The sequence below is a fragment of the Pyrus communis genome, chromosome 5 (assembly GCF_041283825.1).
Source record: "Pyrus communis isolate YQ-2024b chromosome 5, ASM4128382v1, whole genome shotgun sequence".
NCBI classification, from domain to species: Eukaryota; Viridiplantae; Streptophyta; class Magnoliopsida; order Rosales; family Rosaceae; genus Pyrus; species Pyrus communis.
The window spans coordinates 10,977,908-11,002,306 of NC_142569.1; the positions used below are offsets into that span (position 1 = coordinate 10,977,908).

The following is a 24,399-nucleotide window of genomic DNA, read 5'->3' on the forward strand; positions in this document are numbered from 1 at the left end:
TAGTTTAAATCTGATCTGTTCATGTCATAATCCGGACATAAATATTGATTTAACCGGCCGAAAGCAGCCCCAGAATACTGCAAGTTTGCAAGAACCCACTAAAACGCTAACTTGGTTTTTCTGTTTCCATGAAACGTTCATGTTTGATCACCAAACATGTATTAGTAAGTACAAAAAGCACACCTAACTGTTCAAAATTGTACAATCGCCTGACAAAGCTTGTTTCCCAAGAACTCTAAAGGCTCCTTGAGTGTCTAGGATCAGATTGGAAGTCACGTTAAAGGAAGAAATTAAATTTTTTTGCCTAATTCGAAAGTAGAGGATGAATTAAAGAACCACAAATCGGTGAATACTTTTAATACCTAATGTCAATCTATAGTATCTGATACATATTGTCGGTATTTTTATTGGTCCTACAACTAATATTAGTCCTTGTCCATTTGTTATGATTCACATCCAATTGGATAAAATGACAAATGAGATTCTTGGGAAAAGCCCAGATTTCAATTCCACAAAAGCAGGATATGGAAGGTCATCAGTTCACCTGCCCTAGCCTGCTAAGTCTAGCATGTTAAACTACTTGAAATATTAAACCGATGGAGTATGTCGCCAACTGTTGTATCTCGAAGTCGGACCAGGTGCTTTCAGATCATCTGCGACAGCTCCGCTGCCTCGACATCCCACATACTCTGAAGAAAGATGAGGTTTTGGTGAAAACTGAATAAGCACGTTGAGATTCAGAGAGGCACGGCGCGGCCTTTTCTTCCCGAACAAATTGACTTACAAACCTGGTGGTTCTATTTGGCCTCAAGCCTCACCAGAGATATGCAAGGGTTGGGATGGTGGCGGCATTGCAGTGGTTTATGGTGGAATTCCATGGAGAACGTGATGCCAATGTTCGATTGAGGTTTGCTGAAAATATAGCTCTCCGGAGCTTCAAAGAATAGAACTACTGGGATAAAGCATCGTAGGTAGTAGTTCGGTAATAGCAGCGAGATGTGTAACAAAAGGAGCTCCTGGTGTATTCTATTGTATTGCAGTAACCTACTGTGATGTCAAGTATGACGTATTACAGAATATCGATAATCAAATCAGAGGAAATGAATTAAGCATGAATTCACATGGATGCTGTAGAACTGAAGAAATAACAGATTAAAAGGAATAAAGCAAGACCTAGCAGATCTTCTATCCTTTATGCTTAGGCTCTTGGGTTGGGTCGGTTTGCTGATACGATGTCTTTGTTCGTCCACATCGGATGACCTGCAAAAATTCTGGTCATGTAACCAGTAGAACATATATTCGGCGCTGTAAGGCAATCACTTCAAAGCCTGCATTACTGTACCTATAATAAGATAGACAGCCAAAAGAAGCACAACAATCTTATGAATCAACGGGGCTGCTCTTATTATTCCTTTTTCTTCAATCTTTTGAGACTCGAACAACTAAGCCTGTCGGTGTCTTGGAAGTTTTGAGATGACCTGAGCCAATCAGATCACGGAGGTGAAATCTCATATCAAGCAGAGAAAATCGAAGAGCCTTCTTCTCTAAAGGGGCCATCATCATTTCTTTGTATCTCCTCCGGTTTAGAAGAGAGAGAACTTCCTTTCTTCCCTGAGCAAAGAGAACACTAGATTCAAAATTTGGACAATTTTCCTGTTCAAACTTAAAAATTTGCAGGAAAATGCCAGATAAAACTCAATCTCCCTAAGTGTTGAATGGCCATGGAAGCTAACATCCAATACTCATGTACCAAATGCTATGTCTCTAATCTACCAGCCTAAGAGTTTACAAAGTTAACCTTACATCAAGGGTGAAAACTTCCAGTCGGATAAAAACCTTGACTTTTACATGAGGTATAAATTGCAAAAGATGCATATATATCTTCAGTGAATTTAATCTACAAATATACAAAGTTAACCTTATATCAAGGGTGAAAACTTCCAGTCGGATAAATACCTTAACTTTTACATGAGGTACAAATTGCAAAAGATACATGTATGTCTTCAGTGAATTTAATCTACAAATATACAGTGAGAAATTGATTATATACCTGAGAGAGTCCTTTTAGTACTGAACCAATATTTGGAATTGCGAACCAGTAAACGTTTGGATCAATAAGTTGCCGAGTCTAGAAGTAGATTCCATAGTTAGAAAGCTGGACATCATAAAAGATATTCAAAAGGAACCCAATAAACATAACTATGGGGAAGCATTCCCTATAAAAGGAGCTGCATGATAAACCTTAAGAGGAAAGATATAATCAAATCATGTTTAGTGTAAACCATTTCACTAGTTTCCGACTAAGCAGACAACATTACCACAGAATGTACCATAATCAATGAGGGAATTAAAACAGCTGCATCATAATATACTAATGAATAAGTAAAAGTTCGCTTACCAGAAGGCCAGAATTGATCAAAAGGGAGATGTGTTCATCCTTCACCTTTCCTCCACCAGATAATAATGTACACTGTGGCAAACAATTTTTCAGTTGGATTGTAATTTATTGTATAGTATCTAAAGAGTGACTTGTTCAATCATTATCTTGTTTTAGCACGTTAAAGTGCCTCAAAAGAACCCTTCAACTCTGAGAAGTACATTGATACAGCACTATTTTAAGGGTAAAAAAAAAGCAATAAACAGAGATGAAAACAAATACAAGTTCCAGGTAGTTTGATATTCCAATCACTCACAAGATCTTGATGTCCAATACTGGGTTCGAGCTTGCAATCAATAACGTGTGATTTAAACCACTTAAAAACTTCAACAATATCTTCGTCCTTTTCTTCAAATCTTTTCACAACTTTTTCCATCTACATATATATACAGACAGAAGAAGTTCATCAACTTTTTCCATCTAACTTAGAAAATATATGACAAAATGCAATCATGCTTCTGAATAATCATCTAAAAACTCATGTAAACAAACCTGGCGAAAATAGTCATCCACAAACATTATTGCATGATCGTCTTGTCCAGTATTTAATTTAAAAACCCGTAGCACTTTCTCTCTTTTTAGAGTCTGCACAAGAAAATAAAAGTAACCAAGATTAGTCATAAGAAACTCCTGAACGCCGGAGGTGCCAACTATCTTAAAGCAACATTGTTTCAAGCACCTAGAATCAAATACTACCGTTGCTGAAGATAAAAAAAACAAAAAAAAGGTGTCCACTTTAAACTTGGGAATCACATGTTCTCCCTAAAAAATACAAATATATGACAAATTTTAGAATAACTTCCATATGTTCTGATCAATAACTAAGACCACTGATTCAATTCATGAGCAAAAGGGGTTCACAGCAACATAATTAACTCTTGTCAGAAAACACAGATTAAATATGTATTCAAACACATTTCCAGTTATCTTCTTTCAAGTTCTCACAGACCTCTAGATCCCGGTCCACTTGTGTTCGATCCTCCACACTGCTATACAGCTGTGACCGCAAAATGAAAGGCTGAACTGTTACCTGAACAAAAGTCATGAATCAAACTAACCGTATTCAGAAAACATAAATAAAATTATCTTAAACCTAGCCAAGCTGGCTAAAGCAGTATGCTCCCCCTCTATACCCAAGTTCGAATCCCCTGTATATTGGATTATAATATCGCTCGAATAAATCAAACAAAAATAAAATTACCCCCAACGAATATAACTGACTAACCACTACTATGAACAGTATCAAACACTCGGGAAACAAGAAAAACAACCACAAATTCACAACTATTCAATCAACTCAGCAGCTTGTGAACTCTGAAACTTGAAAAAATAATCATGTCAAAATAAGAAATTTACAATCCTAACCTTTTCGTTGTTTGGAAACTGAGCTCGCATTATCCGAAGCGCCACCAACGTGTCGCTGAATGTAAGATTTTCCTCTGCATTTCCCCAAAAATTAAAATTTCTGATTAATATTAACTACCCAAATGCAATAAAACATTTCCCAGATATTCATATACCGAAAAATCATCAATTAAAAGTGTAAATTATATAAATTTTCATTCCTTTTAGATACCTAGTGACAGAATCTGATCGAAATCGCCGGTTGGGGCTTCAGTGTCTGTCTCTCGCGGGCGTTTTTTACCTTTCAAAGAATCTGAAATATTCGCCATCTTTCTGCTTATGGGTAGGATTTGGGGAAAATTAGAAAAAAAAACCTAAATCGAATTTGTCTAATTTTGGGGGTTTGCGTAAAGTCTGAAGCTTTTTGGCGTGCTTGCTTATGTTATGTCCATTGGAAGAAGGTTCGTAAGCTCATGTCCAACCTAACGTTGAAAATAATTCGAAAATCGTCTTCAATCGAAGATTAGGTCAAAGAGCTTGTGGGACAAAAAAGCTACAGGGCCAACCAGCTAGCTCTCGTGGACCTCACTGGACAAAAAAAGGCCATAGGGCTAATCGGCTGGCCCAAAGTAGCCAGCTCCGGATCAGGCCAGAATTTTCATTATTTATATCGGTTATATCCGACAGGAATGATAAGCCAAAATTTCAAATACAACGGTTAATTACCGTTGGACTCTTTTTTTTTTTTTGGGCCAATTTTTTTTTTATGAATTTAATTTGTAGTTTTTGAATATAAGTTGTAGTTTTTAAATGTAAGTTGTTGTAGTTTTTAAATTTAAATAATAAATTATGTTTGGCCATTTGGCCCTCATTTGGAGACGGTTTTTTGTGACAAAGCTAAAACGAGCTCTATGGCCCTTTGGCCCTCGGTTGGAGATAGAGGCAAATATGGTCATGTATTGTTCATTAAAATATTAATTTCTTGAAGGGCCAGAGGGCTAAACGAGCCTTTCGGTTGGAGATGACCTAAGGTTCGGTTTTTTCTTTTTTTGACTGTTTTAACCTCGCGCAATATGACTAACTGTTTTTTTTTCTTTTCAAGTCGTATGATATTTATTGAATAGGGAATAAAATGTACAAACAGGGGCATAAACGGGCTTCGATAAAAATCTTGCCGGAGATTTCAACCCGGTCGAACGAAAAAAAGGCATCATGTACCTAACAACTTAACGGCTAATATTACCCTCTAATAAAAGATCTGAAATTACATCAGGAGGGTCCTCAAACTAAGACACGGGTGAGCTAAAGTTAGGCCTAATCTAGATAGGCGATGAGCCACTTTATTGGCATCCCTTGGGACGAAAGTAGTCTTCCATTCCAACATTTTGTAGAATCCTCCGTGTAGGTGTCCAAAAGGACCATTATTGGCCGTGACCTTGAGTTGGATTGCCAGATTGCCGAAACAACCATAAGGGCATCCCCCTCCATCTCCACATTTGCAGCGGGCCATTGTTGCAGAAACAAAGCTGCTTCACGAGCAGCAGTCACCTCGGCCAGTAACGGCGTTGTGATGCCATCGAACTTAGATGCAGAAGCTGCTAAGAATTCTCTTCCACATTCCTAACCACCATCCCAACGCCTCCCACATCCCCCATTTCATCCCAAGCACCACCGAAATTACATTTAATCCTACCTTCCTCAGGCCACTTCCATCTCTGAACTTCGGCTGGGATAGACTTAGGCTTTACCTCATTCCATTTCTTATATTCAAGCAGCCATGCTTGAGCTTGAAGTCGAATTTTCGGCAGTGGCAATGCCACTCCTTTCCATAAAAATTCATTCCGAGCCTTCCAAATATGCCACATCATATCTAAAATCAAATCAAAGATCTCCCTTGATAACAACTTCACCAAATGTGACAACCACCCAAGTAAACGTTCTTCAATACTCTGCAACGGATGAATATGCTGGAAATTTTGAGTAGAAATTTCATTGTCCCACATTAATCACTACCAAAATGTTCTCTCACTTTATAAGGCTTTGTCCCTTCTAGAAAGTGATTGAAGTGATGGACATAAAATTGAGTTCAACCCTGGAGTTGAGCTTTGAGGTGTATTGTTTAATTAATAATTAATATATAATTAATTATAAAAAATGGACCCTGGATTTTGGGGCTCGAACTCTAATAATTAAATTCTTTAACTAATTATTTTTAATTAATTTCGAATTTAATTAATTAATTATTTTTTATATCAGCATACCCATCTTTTTAGATGAAGTCATAAGTGATAAAAGAACGCAGAGAGCAAAGCACCCCTCTGAGAAGATGTCTCCCAACAGACACATCTCATTCTCATACATGTTGCGAATTGACAGAAACCTATTATATACACATCCATCTGCATGACATTTAGAACATAGAAAAATCAAATTCTTCTTCTACAATCCCAAACATTCTTGCTGAGAAAACCACAAAGAAATTCACCAGAAGTTAAGTTTTCTAGTGCCAGAATTCTTACTTAGATTGTTGAATCCTGATAAAGCAGACGTCCATAGAACTACAAGTATTGAGTAGGGATGAAATTTCTGTTTCAAGAACATTGCGATACGCAAGCCTCGATCTTCAATTTGTCTGTTTAATATTATTTCGTTTTGTTCATACTCTATTAATTATTTATTCACATTTATTATTTATTAGCATAAATAAATTTATCACAAATTGTTGATATATCTTCAACAGAATACACTAGAGCATGCTAGATTGTCTCTGGACCTTTATCACAAAACATACAATCCGCCTTCGCAAATTCACCTTGGAGGGCAATGCATTCCAACAACCTCACCAAATACAAATTTTAACCTTACCTGGGACCTTAGCTCGCCAAATAGCCTTCCAAAGAAATTTAATATCCGCATTCATTGAAGAACCAATCGGTTCTTCCCACAAATGTCACTATAAGAACGAACAAAGAAGTAAGCACTTTTAGTTACGACTAACTGTTAAATTGACCATAATCGAAATGTCACTTTTTATTTTATTTTTATAAATGATAGCGTAACTAGGTTAAATTGACCATCTCCTTGCCAGCTCCGCCGCTCTTCCGCTTCGTCTTCTTCTTTCCTAGCGACCTGCGACCTGTCTTGCACATCTCGCCGACGCGACGCCGTCTTACTCTCAGTCTCTCACCCCCGTGACCCGTGACCCGCGCATGACCCACAACTTCCTCTTGCCGTTTCAAGTCTTCAGTCTTGACCCACAAATTCCCTCATTTGCAAGGTTAGTTTCTCACCCAGTCACCCTACTATGAACTATGATGCGTTGTGCAGATTTTTTTTAAAAATTTTTTAATTTTTTATATTTCATTGGTTCTGATCTGTAGACATTTCTATTGGGTATGCTATATTGCTATAACCATTGTTTTAATTTTGGTTTATAAACATTGGGTATGCATGCACTGCAATAGACTTTGTGTAACCTTATTCAGACATTTCTAATTTTGGTTATAAACATTGGTTCTAATATGTAATTTTGGGTATGCATTGCAATAGATTTTTTAGACATTTCTATTGGGTATGCTATAAACATTGGGTAATTTCATTTCTAGACTATTCGTTGAGGTATTCATTGGTTCTGCACTGCAATTTGTTTCGGGTATTCATTGGTTCTACACTGCAATGTCTTTGTGCCTCTGTTTGTTAATGCCTGATGATCTGATATTTCTGTTAATAAGAAAGAAAAATCCCGCCAAGTGCCAGTATCTGATATTTCTGTTAATATGCCTAATGATCTGATATTGGTTCTACACTGCAATGTCTTTGTGCCTCAATCTCTCCCTCTGCTTTCTTTAATACATGCACAAATTCTTATACACCTTCATCAATTAAATTTTACGTCAATGCGCAGCTAGGGAATGGGACTTGTGCAATTGGCAACTTATATTTTTGTACCGCAATTTTTTAATGATGCTCCAGAATATATATTTCAAGTTTTGAATTATTTAAAAAATTATAATAAATAAATGTAAATTTAAGATATAAAAGTTGTATTTACATTTTACCTTTTTTTTTTTTTCAAAGAAGAATATTATTAGATACGGACATAAATGTTTACATCAATAGCTAGGGTATTAAATAACCACTCTGGCTCAAAACAATCTCACAAGTTTTGCATGTGCATCGTACCTTCGGTTTATTATGTGCATTCGTAGCTTTTGCATGTGCATCGTACCTTTGCTTATTATATGTTTTGTATCTTATAGATGAAGTCAAGTACATCAAAGGCCTTGAGCTCAAGCTCAAACTCAATGAGATCATCACATAGCTCCTGTGAAAAAATAAACTCATCTACTTCTACTCCATCGCAAGTAAGTTGTCATCTCTATATTTTCTCTATGGTTCTTATGTCTCAATTTATTTAATAATTAATTGTAATGATTCTTACTCTTATTTTTTAAGGACATTGTTGGTGAATCAACTCCACCTCAACCCCCCATGGTGGCAACTCAACAAACTCCTCTTACTCATGGTGGATCCACAAATTTATCCGATGCAACTCCAAAACAAGGTGGCTCAAGTGATCTAGTAAGTAAAGAAGACACTCTATTGGATTCACGAAAAAGTCATTCAAGATCTACAATTTGGGAGCATTTTGATAGGATAATTGAGGGAGGTAGAGTTAAAGGGGTGTGCAAGTATTGCAACAAATCGTATATGGCTGACACGGATAAAAATGGTACAACTAGCATAAGAAATCACTTAGCTAGATGTAGGAGCTATGGTCATAATAAAGAAATATTTGCCGCAAATAGGCAAAAGATCTTAACCTTTGCCGGCACAAAAGATAAGTTGGAAGTTATTGGTTTTTCTCTAGTGGAAGTTACTAAGGCTTGTGTTGAGATGATAATTATAGATGAGTTACCTTTTTCTTTCGTCGAGGGAGATGGTTTTCGTCATTTTTGCATGCATGCATGTCCTTTGTGGAGAGTACCTAGTCGTAAGACAATAGCTAAACATGTACTTGGCTTGTTTTACTCCGAAAATGAGAAATTGAAAAGTCAGTTGAAGACATTTAGGGTGTATCTAACAACGGATACATGGACTTCTATTCAACAAATAAATTACATGGTTCTCACCGCTCATTTTATTGATGATGATTGGATGTTACATAAAAAGATTTTGAACTTTTGTGTCATTCCAAATCATAAAGGATAATCCATTGCTCAACTTTTGGAGGAGTGTTTGATGGAGTGGGGCATAGAGAAGGTGTTAACTATTACGGTTGACAATGCTTCGGCAAATGATTCGGGCTTAAGGGATTCAGTGCACCGAATAAATGGGTGGGGATTCCTAATGCACTTTTGCATGATGGAAAATATTTGCACATGTGGTATGTTGCTCATATTCTTAATTTGATGGTGAATGATGGGATAAAGATGTTGAATACCTCCATACAAAGCATTCGTAATGCGGTTAGGTATGTAAGATCTTCCCCTCAAAGGTTGGAGAGATTTAAAAGGTGTGTTGAGAAAGTGACAATAGAAAGCAAAGGGCTTGTGATTTTAGATGTCCCTGCTAGGTGGAATTCCACATTTTTAATGTTAGAATCGGCTTTGAAGTTCAAGATGGCTTTTGATAGGTTGAAAGTAGATGATGGTCCTTACCTTCCTTACTTTACTAGAGAAAATCATGATAATATAAGGGAGGGGCTACCTTCGACTCATGATTGGAGTGAGGCGAGAATATTTGCATCCTTTTTGAGACCTTTCTATGAAGTCACTTTAAAAGTGTGTTGTTCCAATACTCCAACAATTCATACTACTTTTGGTGATTTGTTTAAGATCAAAAGTCTCCTCCTTAAAAACAAAGATAATGAATTCTTGTCTATGATCTCCATGTTGATGCAAGAAAAATATGACAAATATTGAGGTTCAATTGATAATATGAATCAATATGTTTTTATTGCACTTGTGCTTGATCCTCGCCATAAATTGGAGAAGGTGGTTGATTATTATGAGATACTATATGGCGAGGATGAGGAAAAAGTTGAAATTGCAACCAATGCGGTGAAAATTTTGTTGTTTGATCTTTACAAGATTCATGAAGAGTTGTCTTTTGATACACAACGAAGCACAAGTATTGGTGGTAGTTCTCAATCGGCAACTACAAGTGGAGATCCTTTATCAAACATGACAGAGATTGAAAAAAAGTTGAAAGAGAAAAGTGAAATGAGAAAAGCAAAGAGAGCCCGTATTGTGCACAATGATTTGGATAGGTATCTTTCGGATCCTAATGAAGGGGAAGAAGAGGCAAACTTTGATATCTTGAATTGGTGGAGGGTGAATGGGCTTTCTAAGTATCCTATTTTGGCACGAGTTGCAAAAGAGATTTTAGCTATTCCCGTATCAACCATTGCTTCGGAATCCTCCTTTAGCACAAGTGGACGAATAATTGATCCATATCGTAGTTCTTTGAGTCCAAAAATGGTGGAAGCTTTGATATGTATACAAAATTGGCTTAGGTCAATTCATGTAGCATTACATCATGAGCCAACCATTGAGGAGATTGAATTTTGTGAAGAAGTTGAGAAAGGTAATTTTACTTATTGCATTTGGTTTTGTTAGACTATTTTAATTACATGCTAAGTTGCATGCTTGCTTTACATCATGTTGTTTCATTTTTTATTTGTATGTAGAAATGGCAAGTGGAAACTCAAACAAAGGTGCTATGTTGCCTCCTAGGCCGTCTAAGCGTTGAGCTTGAGCTTGAGGACTTGGAAGATTTTATTTGTGCCAAGACATGAAATGGTGAAACCTTGAAGGTTTATTTGACTTGTGTGATGTTTATTTTAAATTTGGACTTTTTGAAGACTTAAACTTTGATGTTTATTTAAGTTTGGACTTTGGAAATTGGAAGACTTGATTGATGATTCTAGTTGGAACTTGGAAGACTTAAACTTTGGATTCTCATCGTGGTTTTGTTGTTGAATATAGTCTAAGGTTATGATAGCAGTACCACTTCTCAAATGACATATCTTTCCTTTTATGTCAAATGTAGATGTGTAAAATTGATTTCATACTTGTAGGCTTTCATGTGGATGACTCTGAAGAAGTGACTTTGAATGTGAACTTTCATATTTCCAATTTTTTTTTTTTTAAATTTTGGAGGAAGAAAAAAAAGAAAAAAAAACCGAAACCAAACCGGAAAAACTGAATTGAAAAAAAACCGAACCGAGAAAAAATCGAAAAAAAATTGAACTGAACCAAAATTCCGCTAAGAACCGAACCTAGCCCTAATAGCAATTATGTTTAAGCACACCGATTTAGAGAGAGAAAGTTGAAACATTGAATTTCTGATGAAAGATAACTTTCCATTCCATTCCGTCATGTCTACGTACCAAACATTGCCTAATAGTTAAGGGTATTAAGATAAAGTTGCGGTGAATTCTAATTTCATAATCATGTCATACATAAAACTATCAATTGATAATCCTACCACTTAAGCTTGATGGTAAATTACCTACCAACTTTAGTTTCTTGGTAAATTACCAAACCCACTTCATTTTAATGAAATCTATACACAATACGAGAAAAGTTTTCATGATAAATGATATATTGTTCGATTGGGATTTTGAGTGGGGTGCTTATAGTATATTAATTTTTTTAGTCGAGTGATAAAATTTATGAATTAGATAGTTAATTATTTAAAAAAGAAGAATCGGTGAAGATGGAATATGCACAAAATTATATGTGCATAACTGTTTTTCGCCGCTGTGATAAAGCATCATTCATAATTTCAATACAAATTATTATAGTGACTCTCTTTATAAACTATATTTATAATACATAGTTTAAAAAGATAATGTCGGTGACATTTTCTGATAAATAAACATATGAATTGGGTGAAAGTCTCGATTTACGCCATCAATCAACTTCCCATTTAAAATATTGCCACTTGAGTCTTGACACACACACCGTTTTCCAATCCCTCTTGCCAGCCACCGATGATTTGTCAAAGAGCAAGCAAAAAAGCAAGGGCTTTCACTTTCACGAGCGAAAATCTAACATTCCATGTGAAGTGGTTTTTTTTTTTTTTTTTTTCAAACGATTGATATCGTTTATGCAAATGAAAGAAATGAATTTAGCTTCACAATGAGTTAACAATAATATGATTTAAATTGAAAAGGAATCCGAAGTTGGGAGATTCGAACCATTAAAATTTGATCCAACGATTACAAACAGGAACCCACTTTAAAAGTTATAATAACTTTAATCGTTGGATCAAATTTCAATGGTCTGGATTCTCGAACTTAGTGAATTAAGAGGAAATGATTTGAAGATGATCTATTTCCATTTAAATTCGCCTTCGACAAGAATCCAACTTAAACATGTAGCTAAGTGAAGTACAGACTGTACAGTACCACACGGACCATATCGTAATGTGACGTGTTGATCCCGCGTATTCAGGGGGTCCCGTCCCTACAAACGACAACGTCGATCTGTAGTGTGCTTTCACCCTCACCGTCTCTCTTCTCTCTCCCTCTTCTGTGGTCTGTGGATCTCCCTCTTTGTTTATTACTCCAATAGATCTCTCTCCCAGACAGAGTCAAATTCTCAAATCCCATACCCTTGTTCAATATTCTTTTGTTTCCCCATTTATGCTTCCCACTCATCATTCATAAGAAGGACCCCATCTCTCTCTCTCTCTCACTCTCTCTTGCTCATTTGGGAAAAATCCATTGCAACCAGGTACGTCCTCTGCTCAATCCTCATCGAAAAACGAGCCCACATCTAACGGTTCCGATCGGTCCGCACTCTCCAATCGCACTCACTCACTCTGTTTCCCACTGCCCATGTGCAATTTTTGAGTCTTCATCCAAAAAGATCTGATTTTTTTTTGCTGTTTTTCCATGAATTTTCATCTGGGCAATTTCAAATCGGCACTTTCCAGCTCTGGGAATGAACACTGCGACGATTTTTTAGATTTCACGAGCTGGGTTGTATCAATCTCTGTCAATTCTTGTTTGTTGAACTTGAAGGTCTCCCATTTATTATATACATGTCAACTGTCGACTGTCGGTGCTTTTGCGTCTGTTAACTTGTGTTTCTCGCTTCCGATTTTACCCTCCTTCCTCTTCATTCTCACGCTTTGTATTGGTGCTAATCGTTTTTATATGCCATTTATTTCAGACATTTAAGCCGCATAGAGAAATCAGATAGTGGTACTTTTTTTTCCAGATTTGTTCCTCTTTGAAGGAACTGGGTCAGATTTGAATTCGCTTTATATTGCTGGGATTGAATTTTTGTTGCTTTTGTACTTGTTTCACTTGCTTTGGTTTGGTTTATGAGTTTCTTACACTAGCTTTTAGCTGTTAGTTTCTGGTTTTCCTTTTCTATTTTATTTAATGGCATTAAAGTATATCTTAAATCACAAGTTAATAACTTTTCCTTTATCGTATAATATTGACTGGATTAGGATTTCTTTGTTGTGAATCTTGTGATTATACTAAATTGAGTTATAAGGTTGCTTCCTTCATAGAAGGGAAATAAAGTAGAGCCGAATAGATATTTCATTTGGTTTAGTTGAAGTGATGAGTTGAATGGTCTTAATTTTATATGTTAATTTTCGATGTTTGAATTCGTAGTATCGCGGATCATTTTCTTTACTTACTGCCATTGTATCTGTATTCTATGGAACTAACTAGTTTAATCGCGTTTTGGTGACTGAAGCTGTTTCTGAAGTGAGACATCCACCGATCGTCGTACTGGAGTGAAACTGGAGCTTTATTTTGAACTCTGCATGTTGAAGTCGAAGTAGAAGGGTGATTGCTGTGTTGGTTTGTCAAAATGTCACGGGGAAGGGCTGACGGGATCCCAAAGAAACGTTTGGTCACCTCAGTTCTTGTTTTGGTGATCATTTGTGGTCTCCTATACTTGTATTCTAAGAAAAATGGTTCCTCCGGTCTCGAGTATGGCAGTAAGATAAGAAAATTCGGTTCTACTTACTTGGGTGCGGATGAAGATGTTGACGAGTCACCTCCCAAACTTGGTGAAGATGAAGAGGATGGTGTTATATTGAAGAGCATACCGGTGAGTTGCCTTGGCTAACATTTACTATGTCGTTTCACTTCATAGTATACTTATGAGTAATTCATCTGGGTTATCTATTTTTAAGGCTAATATAAGTATTTTTCAATGATGAAGGTTTGTGATGATAGACATTCAGAACTGATTCCTTGCTTAGACAGAAACCTTATTTATGAAACAAGGTTGAAGTTGGATCTGTCTGTGATGGAGCATTACGAGAGACACTGCCCAGTGCCTGAAAGGCGATTTAACTGTTTGATTCCACCTCCTCCTGGATATAAGGTGAGATCCTGCTTAAGTCTTTACATAAAATGGAACTTTGTACTAGAACTTCTGTTGAATTATAGTATGAAGTTTTCTGCTGTTTTTATGCTATAGATCCCAATTAAGTGGCCTAAAAGCCGAGACGAGGTATGGAAAGCAAATATACCTCATACGCACCTTGCGACTGAGAAGTCTGACCAAAAGTGGATGGTTGTCAAAGGTGAAAAGATTGGATTTCCTGGAGGAGGTACTCACTTCCATTATGGAGCTGACAAGTACATCGCATCAATGGCTAATGTAAGTCAGTGGCCCTTGACAGTGGAGGCAAAAATAATTAGTTAGTAGAAAGCTAGTAAATATGTCTTCTTTTTTTTCATGATTAAAGCACTGACTTTTCTTGGTTTGGATTGGCAGATGCTCAACTTTTCTAACAACATTTTGAATAATGGAGGAAGGCTCCGAACGGTCCTTGATGTTGGTTGTGGTGTTGCTAGTTTTGGAGGATACCTGCTTTCTTCTGATATTATCACAATGTCCTTGGCACCTAATGATGTTCATCAAAATCAGATCCAGTTTGCATTGGAGAGAGGAATTCCTGCGTATCTTGGTGTTTTGGGGACCAAGAGACTCCCGTACCCAAGTAGATCTTTTGAACTGGCACATTGTTCTCGCTGTAGGATCGATTGGCTTCAAAGGGATGGGATACTTCTCCTTGAGTTAGATAGGGTACTTAGACCAGGAGGTTATTTTGCCTACTCATCTCCTGAAGCATACGCACAGGATGAAGAGGATCTTAGAATTTGGAAAGCAATGAGTGCCCTTGTGGAACGGATGTGCTGGAAAATAGCTTCTAAAAGGAACCAAACTGTTATTTGGGTCAAGCCGCTGACTAATGATTGTTACATGGAAAGACCCCCTGGTACTCAACCACCCCTCTGCAGGTCTGATGATGATCCAGATGCTGTCTATAATGTGAAAATGGAGGCTTGTATCACACCATACTCTGAGCGTGAGTACTATTTCCTTCATTTTCTAAATAATTTTTATATTTCTGTGCTTTGGTAGTCACCTTGAGCAATCTCAAATTAACATGCCAGAACCCTTTTTTAAGTTGATCACATTGTTGATTTGAGTTAATTTAATTTTGAGAATTATTAATCTAGAAAATGGACGCACCTGGAAATATAGATTGCTAATACTTCTGCAGTATCTAAATAGCATTGAGAGTTGACAAAAGCACTTATATTTGTTGGTCTGTTATTTTCAGAAAACCATAGAGCAAGAGGAAGTGGTTTAGCTCCTTGGCCTGCTCGATTGACTGCACCTCCTCCTCGTCTTGGTGATTTTGGCTACTCCAGTGATATATTTGAGAAGGACATGGTAATTCTTAAAACAGACTGCATTTTTTTCCCCTTCTCTGCCGGGGTAATATTCGCCATTTAAGATTACAAACATACAAATACTTGGTGTATGACAGTATTAATGTGGTGCAGGAAGTTTGGCATCACAGAGTTGAAAATTACTGGAATCTTTTGAGCCCAAAGATTAGTTCCGACACAATAAGGAATGTGATGGACATGAAGGCAAACCTAGGTTCATTTGCAGGGGCTTTGAAGAACAAAGATGTTTGGGTTATGAATGTGGTGCCAGAAGATGGACCTAACACACTTAAAATAATATACGACAGAGGACTGATAGGCTCAGTACACAACTGGTACGTTGAACAATCTTTACGAGTTAATTTGCTTTTTTGTTTTTTTTTTGAGAATCAATCCCCATATGATTGGGACAAACAGAAAGATGACGCTGAGGATGGGACTCACTGGTGGTTAGGCAAACTAACCAACGAAAGAGTTCAATTAGAAACTTGTAGAACCTTGAACTGTTGATGGTCGTTGGTGTTTAGAATGAGAAATTCCCACCTATATAGTTATGCTGCCAAATATAGATTTTCTATTACGCTTAAAATGTTACTAGGCAAGACCTCAGGCTTACTTTCAATATCGGGAACGAGCAAAACCTTTCGTTGTATTGCATTAGGCAAAGTTCATGATGTAAAAACATGATATCAACTTTCTTTGCTATTGTAACATTGCATCAAATACTGATATATTTGTTTGGTGCAACTTGTGACAGGTGTGAAGCCTACTCAACCTACCCACGAACTTACGATCTACTTCACGCTTGGACTGTCTTCTCCGACATTGAAAGGAAAGAATGCAGCGGCGTTGATTTGTTGATTGAGATGGATCGCATCCTGAGGCCCAAGGGTTTCATCATTGTGCGGGATAAGCGGAAGGTGGTGGAGTTCATAAACAAATACATGAAGGCGTTGCACTGGGAAGCAGTGGCAACCGCTGATGCGGAGGGAGGCTCCGAGCTAGATGATGATGTGGTGTTTATTATCCAGAAAAAGATTTGGCGTACGAGCGAGAGCTTTAGAAATGTAGAATAACGCGATATGATCCCGGCATTTCACAGGGCTTAAGGTGGTGCTGGGTTTATTTATAATTTTGTTGCATTTGGTCATGTTGCATTTTTCTTCTCAGCTTTTCCAATTTTCTTTGTTCCTCTAATTGATCAGAACAGATCCTACGTTCTATTTATAATTCATTGGGAAATTGTAAGATAGTCACTTTCTGCTATTGATTGGAGAAAGGTGGAGGCACATTCCATCTGCCCATGAGAGGATTGAATCTGTAATCTTTAGCAGTATATATGAAAACTAAAACGGAAAAGTATACGCTTGTTTTTCCCTATGTGCTCGAGTTCAAAATTCCGTCATGCAGTTCAGATTAGTTTAAAATAGAATATCGTTTGTCCCTATGTGCTCGAGTTCAAAATTTCGTCATGCAGTTCAGATTAGTTTAAAATAGAATATCGTTTGTATAAAAGAATCGGAACTAGAGAACCGAATCATCATCGATCCTGCCGAAAAACATTTCAGAGGCATGGAAAAGCCAGAGTGAGAAGGAAAGGCACCTTGTGTTTTCAGGTCCTTTTCAAGATTTACAAATATAGCTCATTCATGCCTTGTTCAAGAACCCTTGAGGAAATGCTAGAACGGCCCTCAAGTGGCTTAAATTTGACTACGAGTCACGAAAGAGTAAAGATGTAAACTGATGCAGTTCCTTGCAAAGTTATGTACCCTTGATATGTCAAAGTTACACTAACGATGTGAAAGATCAAGCCCGTCCCGTAGGTACAACTTTCTCTTTCAATAATATGATTTACGGGTAAATAAAATTCTAAAGTTAGAAGCAAGGTATAACGTAACAAAGAGTCCTACAAAATTTGTTCTGAATAGTCCCACCCTCTGTTCTCTAAACGAAAATTTCCACATCCTTTCGATATCTCTTTTAAGGCCGAAAATTCTTTTGATCTTTCCAAATGGGAGATTGCTTGATTTCCAATTCAAGCAGATTTCAACTTAGATGACGTAGAGGCCAGGTGGGAAAGAATCCGGTGTCCAACAAACAGCAAGAAAACTCCCAACAATCCAAGCGTTTTGAGAGTTGTAAATAGATCCAACTGTACATGGAACAAACAAGTAAGCAGAGAATCCTTTGAAAAGCTTAATCCATGTGCAAGGAAACAAAAATGACGTTTACTAGTATGCCTAAACTTAACCAACAACTTTGTATGGCTACCTGAGAAACGGCATTGAAAAGCCAAAATCGTGTTCAATTAGCATGCACTATGTTACGAACAAAATATGGAATCTTTGAAATCGAACCATGAAAACTCGCCCTACTATATATCTTAGTGTTATTTTTTCGGTTACCCTATAATGCTTAAAAATGAGGTTGTCAGGATCATTGGGGATATGAAGCAGATGGGAACCTTCCCGACTGAAAGTGCAAGTAAACACAAATGAATGGCATACCTTCAACCAGAAAAGCACATAGAGCAAAAGAACTGCAGCAATCCCAACATGGAATAGGATACCAAAGGTGGCGGGTACTGCTGAAGTAGGGAAGTTCTTCAGATTCACCCCCAAACGTAATAGCTGTTTCAGACAAAGCACGGTTAATTAAAAATACAAAATGGGTAAGAACTTAAGAATGTTGACAGCCACCATCTCTTTTGGCCCTTTTGCACTCTAGAGAATGTCAGTTTATAAACTCATCACCTCAAACCGACTTGGACTTTCCAAGGGAGGGATACGAGCATAAACTGTAACTAATTTTCTGAGCCAAATGACAACAGATAAAGGATTCGCTTAACAAAGACTCACCCCAACCAAAAATCCAATCAATGGCAAAAGCACAAGGCCCAAGAAAACAAGAGATAGCTCCTGAGAAGGACGCTTTTCTGGAACCCTAAAGATATGGGCTATCTCAGCTTTGGGACCAAACTTTGAGTAAGGATCAACAGCCAGAGAAGGAGGGCGGGAGGCTTTCTCAGGTGCTTCTGGTAGATCCAAATCAATCTGGCCAATAGCCAGTAAGAAAGAGTTTTCCTGTAAAGGAAAAAAGTTTGCTTAGCCAATCGGAGAATAAAAACCAGAAACAATTTTAAAAACTTGAGGAAAGCTCATGCTTACCATTACAGCATCGCCAACAGTTAATTGAATGTCATAACTACCAGACAGATAGTAAAACTTCTCAACCAATCCAAGAAAATCCTGTAACAAGATACCAAAACCAATCAAAACAAAAAATTAAAGACCTCTCCATGGGGTAAAATCCCTCACCTAGGATGGTGAAAACTGCACCTTTATATTATTCATGTGTTCAGACAGTAATCATGGGTTTATCACAGTATCACCTAAATAGATAAATTAAAAAAGAAAACTCTAAAAGATCTAGTTTTCCAAAAGAGCGTTGAATGGCTCCACATAGAATGTTTGCAAAAATCAGAACATACATGCATAGTGCATCTATGCAGAAAAAAAAAAAGAACAAAAAAAGAAGCCATACGTAAGTTTGAGGATGAAATCAAAGAAACTTTACCAGTATTTTCTCAAACTTTTGGCCAGAGCTGCCCACCACAAAGATATGTTCAACCTTGGTCTCATGCGTCAATTTAAGAAATACCTGCGGCCCATCGAACACCTAAGAGAACTGAATAGAGAGCATTTACTCAAGAATAGACACAGAAAATTACAAACCTGATGAGGCTTAAAAGCATGCCCAGAAGGAGTGGTCAATTGAAAGGATAAACGCAGCTTTTGGAGGTGGTTTGCTGATAGCGAGACAGTATTTTCTCCAGCAAAATCTAGTCTGGTAAATCGGCAACATATAAGTAACTCAGATGTTTCAGAAAATTTCAGAAAAGAATAAGCACGGCCTTGGCCATGTACAATTGTAAGAAAAAAATTATAAATAATAACAAAAAGCCACATGGGCTATGTGATTACAAGCATCAACTTGCAAATGAAAATTCAGAAGAACAAATGATATAAGCAGGAAACATAAACCAAATAGAATTTGAGTACGTACTTTTTCTGGGTTTCTATGCTCCCAATATCACTATCAAGTACTGCAATCTCTGCATTTTCAATTTTGATAACTCCTGTGATAAATATCTGTACTTGAGTAGAACCTCCAGTTGCATAAACTTTTTCTTCTTCAGAATCACTATCTTCAGAATCATACAGAACCACCTACAAAAATTTGGTAAACTCAGAACAAATTGAGAGCAAATGGAAGTTTGTCCAAAAGAACTAACCAAAAAGAGAAAGGTACCTCAAAGACAAATGTGTAAGTTCCAACGTCGACACTTTCTGGCAAAACGTCCAAGAAATGGGACCCACTTTCTTTGTCAAACTTGAGTTCCTAAGTCACACACATGATAAAGCAGTGAACCAAAGGTCATTCATGCAATAAAATTGTGAGAGGAGGATATCCAAAACTAATCATGAGATAGGAGAATGTCTAAGACTAAAGAATTGCGCATAAACTAGATACACCAAGAAAACAACGGAAAAATAAAAAGTTATTACTTACCTGGCTTGCAATTTTGGAAGCAGCTTTTGAACCAGAACTGAATGCTTTCACCAACTTAACTGTCAGAGGTGGTGCACTTGAACCAAGCACGGTATTCACTTTCACCTGATTAAAATTTGCGGTGCAAAGAACACACGAATAAACCAAAGTATATTATTTGACATAAACAACATTACTTGTAACTATATCTTTTCCTCAGTAAAAAATCAATCCACAGCAGGCTGATTTAACATTGATTCTGTGCAGGTCAATTAAAAGCAATAAACGAATATGAGCATAACTTAGTACAGGACTTTATGTTTGAAAAAGAGAACAAAAAAGTCAGCTTGAGGGAAAAGGTAAGCAGTGAAGATTTCACAAGACAATACATATACACATAGATATATAGACATTTATATGTATATCAAAGAAAAGGTATCTCTTTTGGTAGTAACCTAGGAGATAGAAGCAGAACACAGTCGTGCATATATAGATATATATAAAATACCCCACAGCAATCAGTTTCAAAGAAGAAATGTTGTGTTGATAAATTGACAAACCTGGAGCTGATCTTTCTTGGTCAATGAAAGCACTGTAGCTGGAAGTGATAATATCAGTGGGATAGAAACCCTGCACCAGAAAAGAGTGAAATAAAACACAAATTAGGGCACAAAAAAGAAAATTCAACAATAAATGTTGCATTGCACGGTTACAAATGCAAAATAATTGGGGATTCAATTCAATAAAAGAAAAAGGTTTAGCACTTGCTTATTGCTTTCCAAAGAAGCTAATGAATCTATTTGGTTGAAGAAGTCTTTAGCATTGCCAGGAATGCCAACTCCAAGGAAGAATTTTGCCAGACCCAATATCTTGTCCCCTGGAACCTGCAAACTCTAAGCTAAAGCATTAGTATGAAAATAATACCAACCCCATTGTTCTCCAAAAAGAAACTGCATTGCAATGGGAGAGCAGGAAAGAAAGCGCCATTGAGTATGCTTCCAATCACCTTTATGTTTCCAGATGTCACAGTTGCAAATGCTGTCAATCCTCGAACAACTGATGCAGTAGTTGAAAGAGGACTCTGATGCTCACGCAGATCAACAACTTTTTCATCAAAGTAAATGGTCCCATCATCTACAAAACATAGGTATATGATTTCACAAAAATAACAGATATACCAGAAAATTAAATGACAAAACCAAACTGAAAGCAGGATCGGAAGAAATATGTGTTTTAATCATAGGAAAGATTGTGTTGTGCAATCAAATTTCAATGTCAAACGGTGTTTCATGAAAATGAAACAAACAACCTGTGCATACACATCAAAATGCAGGCAGGATAACAAGACCATCTCTATCATGCCAAACTTGCTTGGGTACCACTAAAATAACAGATATAAAGTACCATGATAACCTGGACAAAAGATACAATTAAAGGCACAATGACCCAAATTACCACCTAACATCACAAAAGTTTCTGCACCAAACTCCTAGTAAAATGTGATTACTATATATTATGAAAATACAGAAACTACATACAACCTAAAACCTACAACACCCAAAGTTCTAGCATAAGAAAGTGAAGGAGAAAAAAATAATAACCTTATAAGGAGACATCTGCTGGAAAAAAAAAGAAAAAAAAAAAAAAGAAAAAGAAAGAGGTACACATACCATATTTCTCAATGCTGTCAAAAAGCTTCAAAACATCACTTTTCAATGTATCAATCTGCACATAGACAACATTATCGAACATTAGCAAACAAATAAAACAGATAATGAATTACAGAGTAGAAGCGTGTTAAAAAAAGGTAAAAAATAACAATAACAGAGCAGAATCATATAATACTAATAACATCTACAGAATCTGACTAAAAAGCTAAAAAGAAAAGAAAAAATAGGTCCACGGATATTGGTAATGATTTGGTCAGTAAGTGAAGATTCCCAATTCAGACCAAAACCACAGAAGTTAAATTAGCATGGAATTTTCTCCTCCATATTTAAATGGCCCACAGTGGTTGAAGTTTAAATTTAGACACATTTAAAGCTTATTATGGGTGCTTAATGCTTATCCAAGTTTAAATTAACACACACATGGAAGCTATTTTACCTTAGACTGATCAATTTCAGAAGATGCTAATGAGATAACTCCAGAAAGTGCTTCAAGCGCTAAACCTGAAAGAGGGATGAGAAAAACAAGTAGTGAGTATAAGCCACTTATTAATCCCCCTCTAGTTGAATAAAGATCAAGGATTTAACTCATGGGAGCAGATTTAGGGTGTTGACGGAAAGTTCCAACTCACATCACCAACTGATTAGAAAAAGTTATCCATCAGAAAATAGACGCCATAACGTATAAATAATTCCTGAAAAGTCATTACCAGCAGCATAGGTACTAGCCTCAGGATTATCAGAACTGAAGCGCCACCTTCCATCACTCTGGCTGAGAGACTGTTCAAACATTCAAAAAAGCAATATTTTTCTTCTTTTAGGTGTGAAAAGAAATAGTGACTGCAAACAGCCACCCACCGGGGGGCGGGGGTGGGGGTGGTGGAGAACTGATTGAGAGGTCAGAATCAGAACACCCCATCGACATTACAAGAAAACGTTGTGACCAGATGCTAAGAATTATATGACATAGCAAGTTCTGCCAGCACCTGTAGATAGCAAAAACTGAAACTATTTCATCTACAAAACCACTAATTGTTGTGGGAATTACCTTGATAGAATGGAAAACTCCACCAGCATCAGCAAGAAGTACATCGACTTCAGAACTTTGATCCTGCAGCAAGAAAGAAAAAAGGCAAAAAATTTAGGGAAATAGTTCATAATCTATAGATGTAGGGGCTCAAAAAACACAAATGAGAGGCCCTTGCACAATAGTTAAATCAATTAAAATAGTAACAGTATTCAAAATATTTGTCTGCTTCCCTCAGAGTTGATATTATTTCATAAATCACCATTGATACATGTTGAATCTGCAGTCAAACTAAGACCTCAAACAAAAAAGAAGATCTAAACCTGAGTTGGACAGTGCAGCCAAAAGGTAGTTCTTCAACAATTTACCTTAACAAGTACCAAGCTTCCGACTGAGTAGTAGAAGTCGTGCAATGAACTTGCACTATTGACAATAGTTTTAAGTCTTGAAGCAATGCCCTAGACAAGGAAATAAGAATTAATCACCCACTTCATTATTCTTCCACATAACTCATAAGCAGTTAATTTCATGTTGAGAACAAAGCAAGGGTTCTAAAACTTAAACAAATACCTCCAAGACTTCATTTTTAACCTCGCAATCCAAAATGCTGTTAACCTTTAAGGCAAAGAACAAATCCTTTGGGGCAGAAGACGATGACCCAAGTTTGTCCACAACGGACTGACAAGTAGCCGCGCGTATATCGGACTTCTTATTGATCCGAAGAACCTCCAACGATCTTAGGGCTTCATATGCCTCTTCTAAACTGTCAACAATTTACCAAATCGAATAATTAGAATCAAATTTGCAACCAATATCCAAATAAATTACTCTAATCGTGCAAATGAAATCAAATTCCACCAGAATTGAAAGCTAACCGCGCATTACAAGTAAAATACAGGGAAAAAATAGAAACTTTAACTTCAAATCTCTCAGAAGGCGGCATCATATAAAAATGAAACAAATCCGTTTTAATTATTCAATTGGATCATCCAAATGCATCCACACCATTTTAACTTCCTCGGGAACGAAACAGAAAATACGATAAAAAAATCAAACAGACGGATCATTTCAAGGGTTTAATTAGGGGTTTAATTCACCTCCCGTACGATCCATCGGCGGGCGCGAAGAGCTCCGAAGCCGCAGATCGGTGAGAGTCGGAGATCGGCTGGAAGACAGAAGCAGCAGCATGGCAGATCGCAATCGCAAAAACCAGCACCAGAAATAACCCGAGGCTTATGGTAGCCATTCCTGCAACAGTAACAAATCAACAGCTTCAGATACGCAAATTCACTCGCACATTCGTGCACGGACGCGATCCGGAAGACGCTATGGTTTCAGATCGAGAGGAGGAACGTACCGAGAGGCGAGAGCGTTGGAGAGAGAGAGAGAGAGAGATGGTCAGTGGTGGTGAAGTCTCGGGGCGCGACGACTACTGCTCGAGTGAGTACCGAGGACAGTGAAGACTTGGGGCATCCAAGAACGAGGTCGTTTTAGTACGTTTGTTTGGCGTTTTTTGGAAGGGAATAGAGGCCCGCGCGTATAATTATTTTATTTTCTTTTTTCTTTTTTTTTTCAGTACTTGCTTGCGTATAAATAAACAATCCGGTTTTCTGATTGGTCAAGGGTTGTCATTGTATTTTGAGTAAAT

At 37.1% G+C, this 24,399-nt stretch overlaps 3 protein-coding genes and 1 pseudogene across 8 annotated transcripts; 2 read left to right on the top strand and 2 right to left on the bottom strand.

Annotated features, from left to right (window-relative positions):
- Positions 1 to 999: 999 nt before the first annotated feature.
- Positions 1,000 to 4,243, bottom strand: LOC137726128 (Serine/Threonine-kinase). Of its 2 annotated transcripts, XR_011067594.2 has the most exons (9): positions 4,014 to 4,243; positions 3,803 to 3,876; positions 3,387 to 3,467; positions 2,930 to 3,022; positions 2,694 to 2,813; positions 2,399 to 2,470; positions 2,051 to 2,128; positions 1,343 to 1,611; positions 1,000 to 1,260 (listed from the first exon to the last, which is right to left on the bottom strand). XR_011067594.2 is itself a non-coding variant. In XM_068465003.2 (8 exons), exons 1-8 carry the CDS (start codon positions 4,108 to 4,110, stop codon positions 1,420 to 1,422), a joined length of 807 nt encoding a protein of 268 aa, XP_068321104.2. In that variant the 5' UTR covers positions 4,111 to 4,243; the 3' UTR covers positions 1,000 to 1,419. The 2 variants fall into 2 exon arrangements, 1 of the variants encoding a protein (XP_068321104.2); XM_068465003.2 differs by having other exon boundaries at positions 1,000 to 1,611.
- Positions 4,244 to 9,213: 4,970 nt separating this feature from the next.
- Positions 9,214 to 10,780, top strand: LOC148696739 (zinc finger BED domain-containing protein RICESLEEPER 2-like; annotated as a pseudogene). Its single transcript, XR_015962130.1, has 2 exons — positions 9,214 to 10,369; positions 10,473 to 10,780. The product of XR_015962130.1 is annotated as a zinc finger BED domain-containing protein RICESLEEPER 2-like (transcript).
- A 1,444-nt stretch (positions 10,781 to 12,224) lies between these two features.
- On the top strand, positions 12,225 to 16,886 carry LOC137725926 (putative methyltransferase PMT3). 3 transcript variants are annotated; one of them, XM_088694264.1, is made up of 9 exons: positions 12,717 to 12,815; positions 12,967 to 12,998; positions 13,507 to 13,866; positions 13,981 to 14,145; positions 14,242 to 14,424; positions 14,542 to 15,136; positions 15,395 to 15,507; positions 15,621 to 15,841; positions 16,264 to 16,886. In XM_088694264.1, exons 3-9 carry the CDS (start codon positions 13,624 to 13,626, stop codon positions 16,580 to 16,582), a joined length of 1,839 nt encoding a protein of 612 aa, XP_088550390.1. In that variant the 5' UTR covers positions 12,717 to 12,815; positions 12,967 to 12,998; positions 13,507 to 13,623; the 3' UTR covers positions 16,583 to 16,886. The 3 variants fall into 3 exon arrangements, with proteins under 3 accessions (XP_068320868.2, XP_068320869.2, XP_088550390.1); XM_068464767.2 differs by lacking the exons at positions 12,717 to 12,815; positions 12,967 to 12,998 and adding an exon at positions 12,225 to 12,525; XM_068464768.2 differs by lacking the exon at positions 12,967 to 12,998 and having other exon boundaries at positions 12,514 to 12,815.
- A 348-nt stretch (positions 16,887 to 17,234) lies between these two features.
- LOC137725924 (dolichyl-diphosphooligosaccharide--protein glycosyltransferase subunit 2) lies at positions 17,235 to 24,314 on the bottom strand. 2 transcript variants are annotated; one of them, XM_068464766.2, is made up of 20 exons: positions 24,109 to 24,314; positions 23,849 to 23,999; positions 23,322 to 23,514; positions 23,120 to 23,209; positions 22,773 to 22,835; positions 22,435 to 22,504; positions 22,164 to 22,228; positions 21,728 to 21,782; positions 21,064 to 21,191; positions 20,826 to 20,941; positions 20,618 to 20,687; positions 20,079 to 20,183; positions 19,818 to 19,907; positions 19,572 to 19,735; positions 19,241 to 19,352; positions 19,083 to 19,166; positions 18,674 to 18,754; positions 18,365 to 18,589; positions 18,014 to 18,136; positions 17,235 to 17,658 (listed from the first exon to the last, which is right to left on the bottom strand). In XM_068464766.2, exons 2-20 carry the CDS (start codon positions 23,995 to 23,997, stop codon positions 17,542 to 17,544), a joined length of 2,100 nt encoding a protein of 699 aa, XP_068320867.2. In that variant the 5' UTR covers positions 23,998 to 23,999; positions 24,109 to 24,314; the 3' UTR covers positions 17,235 to 17,541. The 2 variants fall into 2 exon arrangements, with proteins under 2 accessions (XP_068320867.2, XP_068320866.2); XM_068464765.2 differs by having other exon boundaries at positions 20,826 to 20,950; positions 24,109 to 24,258.
- Between the last annotated feature and the right edge of the window lie 85 nt (positions 24,315 to 24,399).

Excerpts from the sequence above, each read along its gene's own strand:
- LOC137726128 (XM_068465003.2), bottom strand. The coding sequence starts at position 4,110 with ATGGCGAATATTTCAGATTCTTTGAAAGGTAAAAAACGCCCGCGAGAG. Across the intron at positions 3,023-3,386 it reads AAGTGGACCGGGATCTAGAG|ACTCTAAAAAGAGAGAAAGT; the intron begins GTCTGTGAGAAC and ends TTTCTTGTGCAG. Across the intron at positions 1,612-2,050 it reads TACTAAAAGGACTCTCTCAG|GGAAGAAAGGAAGTTCTCTC; the intron begins GTATATAATCAA and ends CTCTTTGCTCAG.
- LOC137725924 (XM_068464765.2), bottom strand. The coding sequence starts at position 23,997 with ATGGCTACCATAAGCCTCGGGTTATTTCTGGTGCTGGTTTTTGCGATT. Across the intron at positions 20,184-20,617 it reads CCAAGAAAGATCAGCTCCAG|GTGAAAGTGAATACCGTGCT; the intron begins GTTTGTCAATTT and ends AATTTTAATCAG. Across the intron at positions 19,736-19,817 it reads CTTACACATTTGTCTTTGAG|GTGGTTCTGTATGATTCTGA; the intron begins GTACCTTTCTCT and ends AAATTTTTGTAG.
- LOC137725926 (XM_068464767.2), top strand. The coding sequence starts at position 13,624 with ATGTCACGGGGAAGGGCTGACGGGATCCCAAAGAAACGTTTGGTCACC. Across the intron at positions 14,146-14,241 it reads CACCTCCTCCTGGATATAAG|ATCCCAATTAAGTGGCCTAA; the intron begins GTGAGATCCTGC and ends TTTATGCTATAG. Across the intron at positions 14,425-14,541 it reads ACATCGCATCAATGGCTAAT|ATGCTCAACTTTTCTAACAA; the intron begins GTAAGTCAGTGG and ends TTGGATTGGCAG.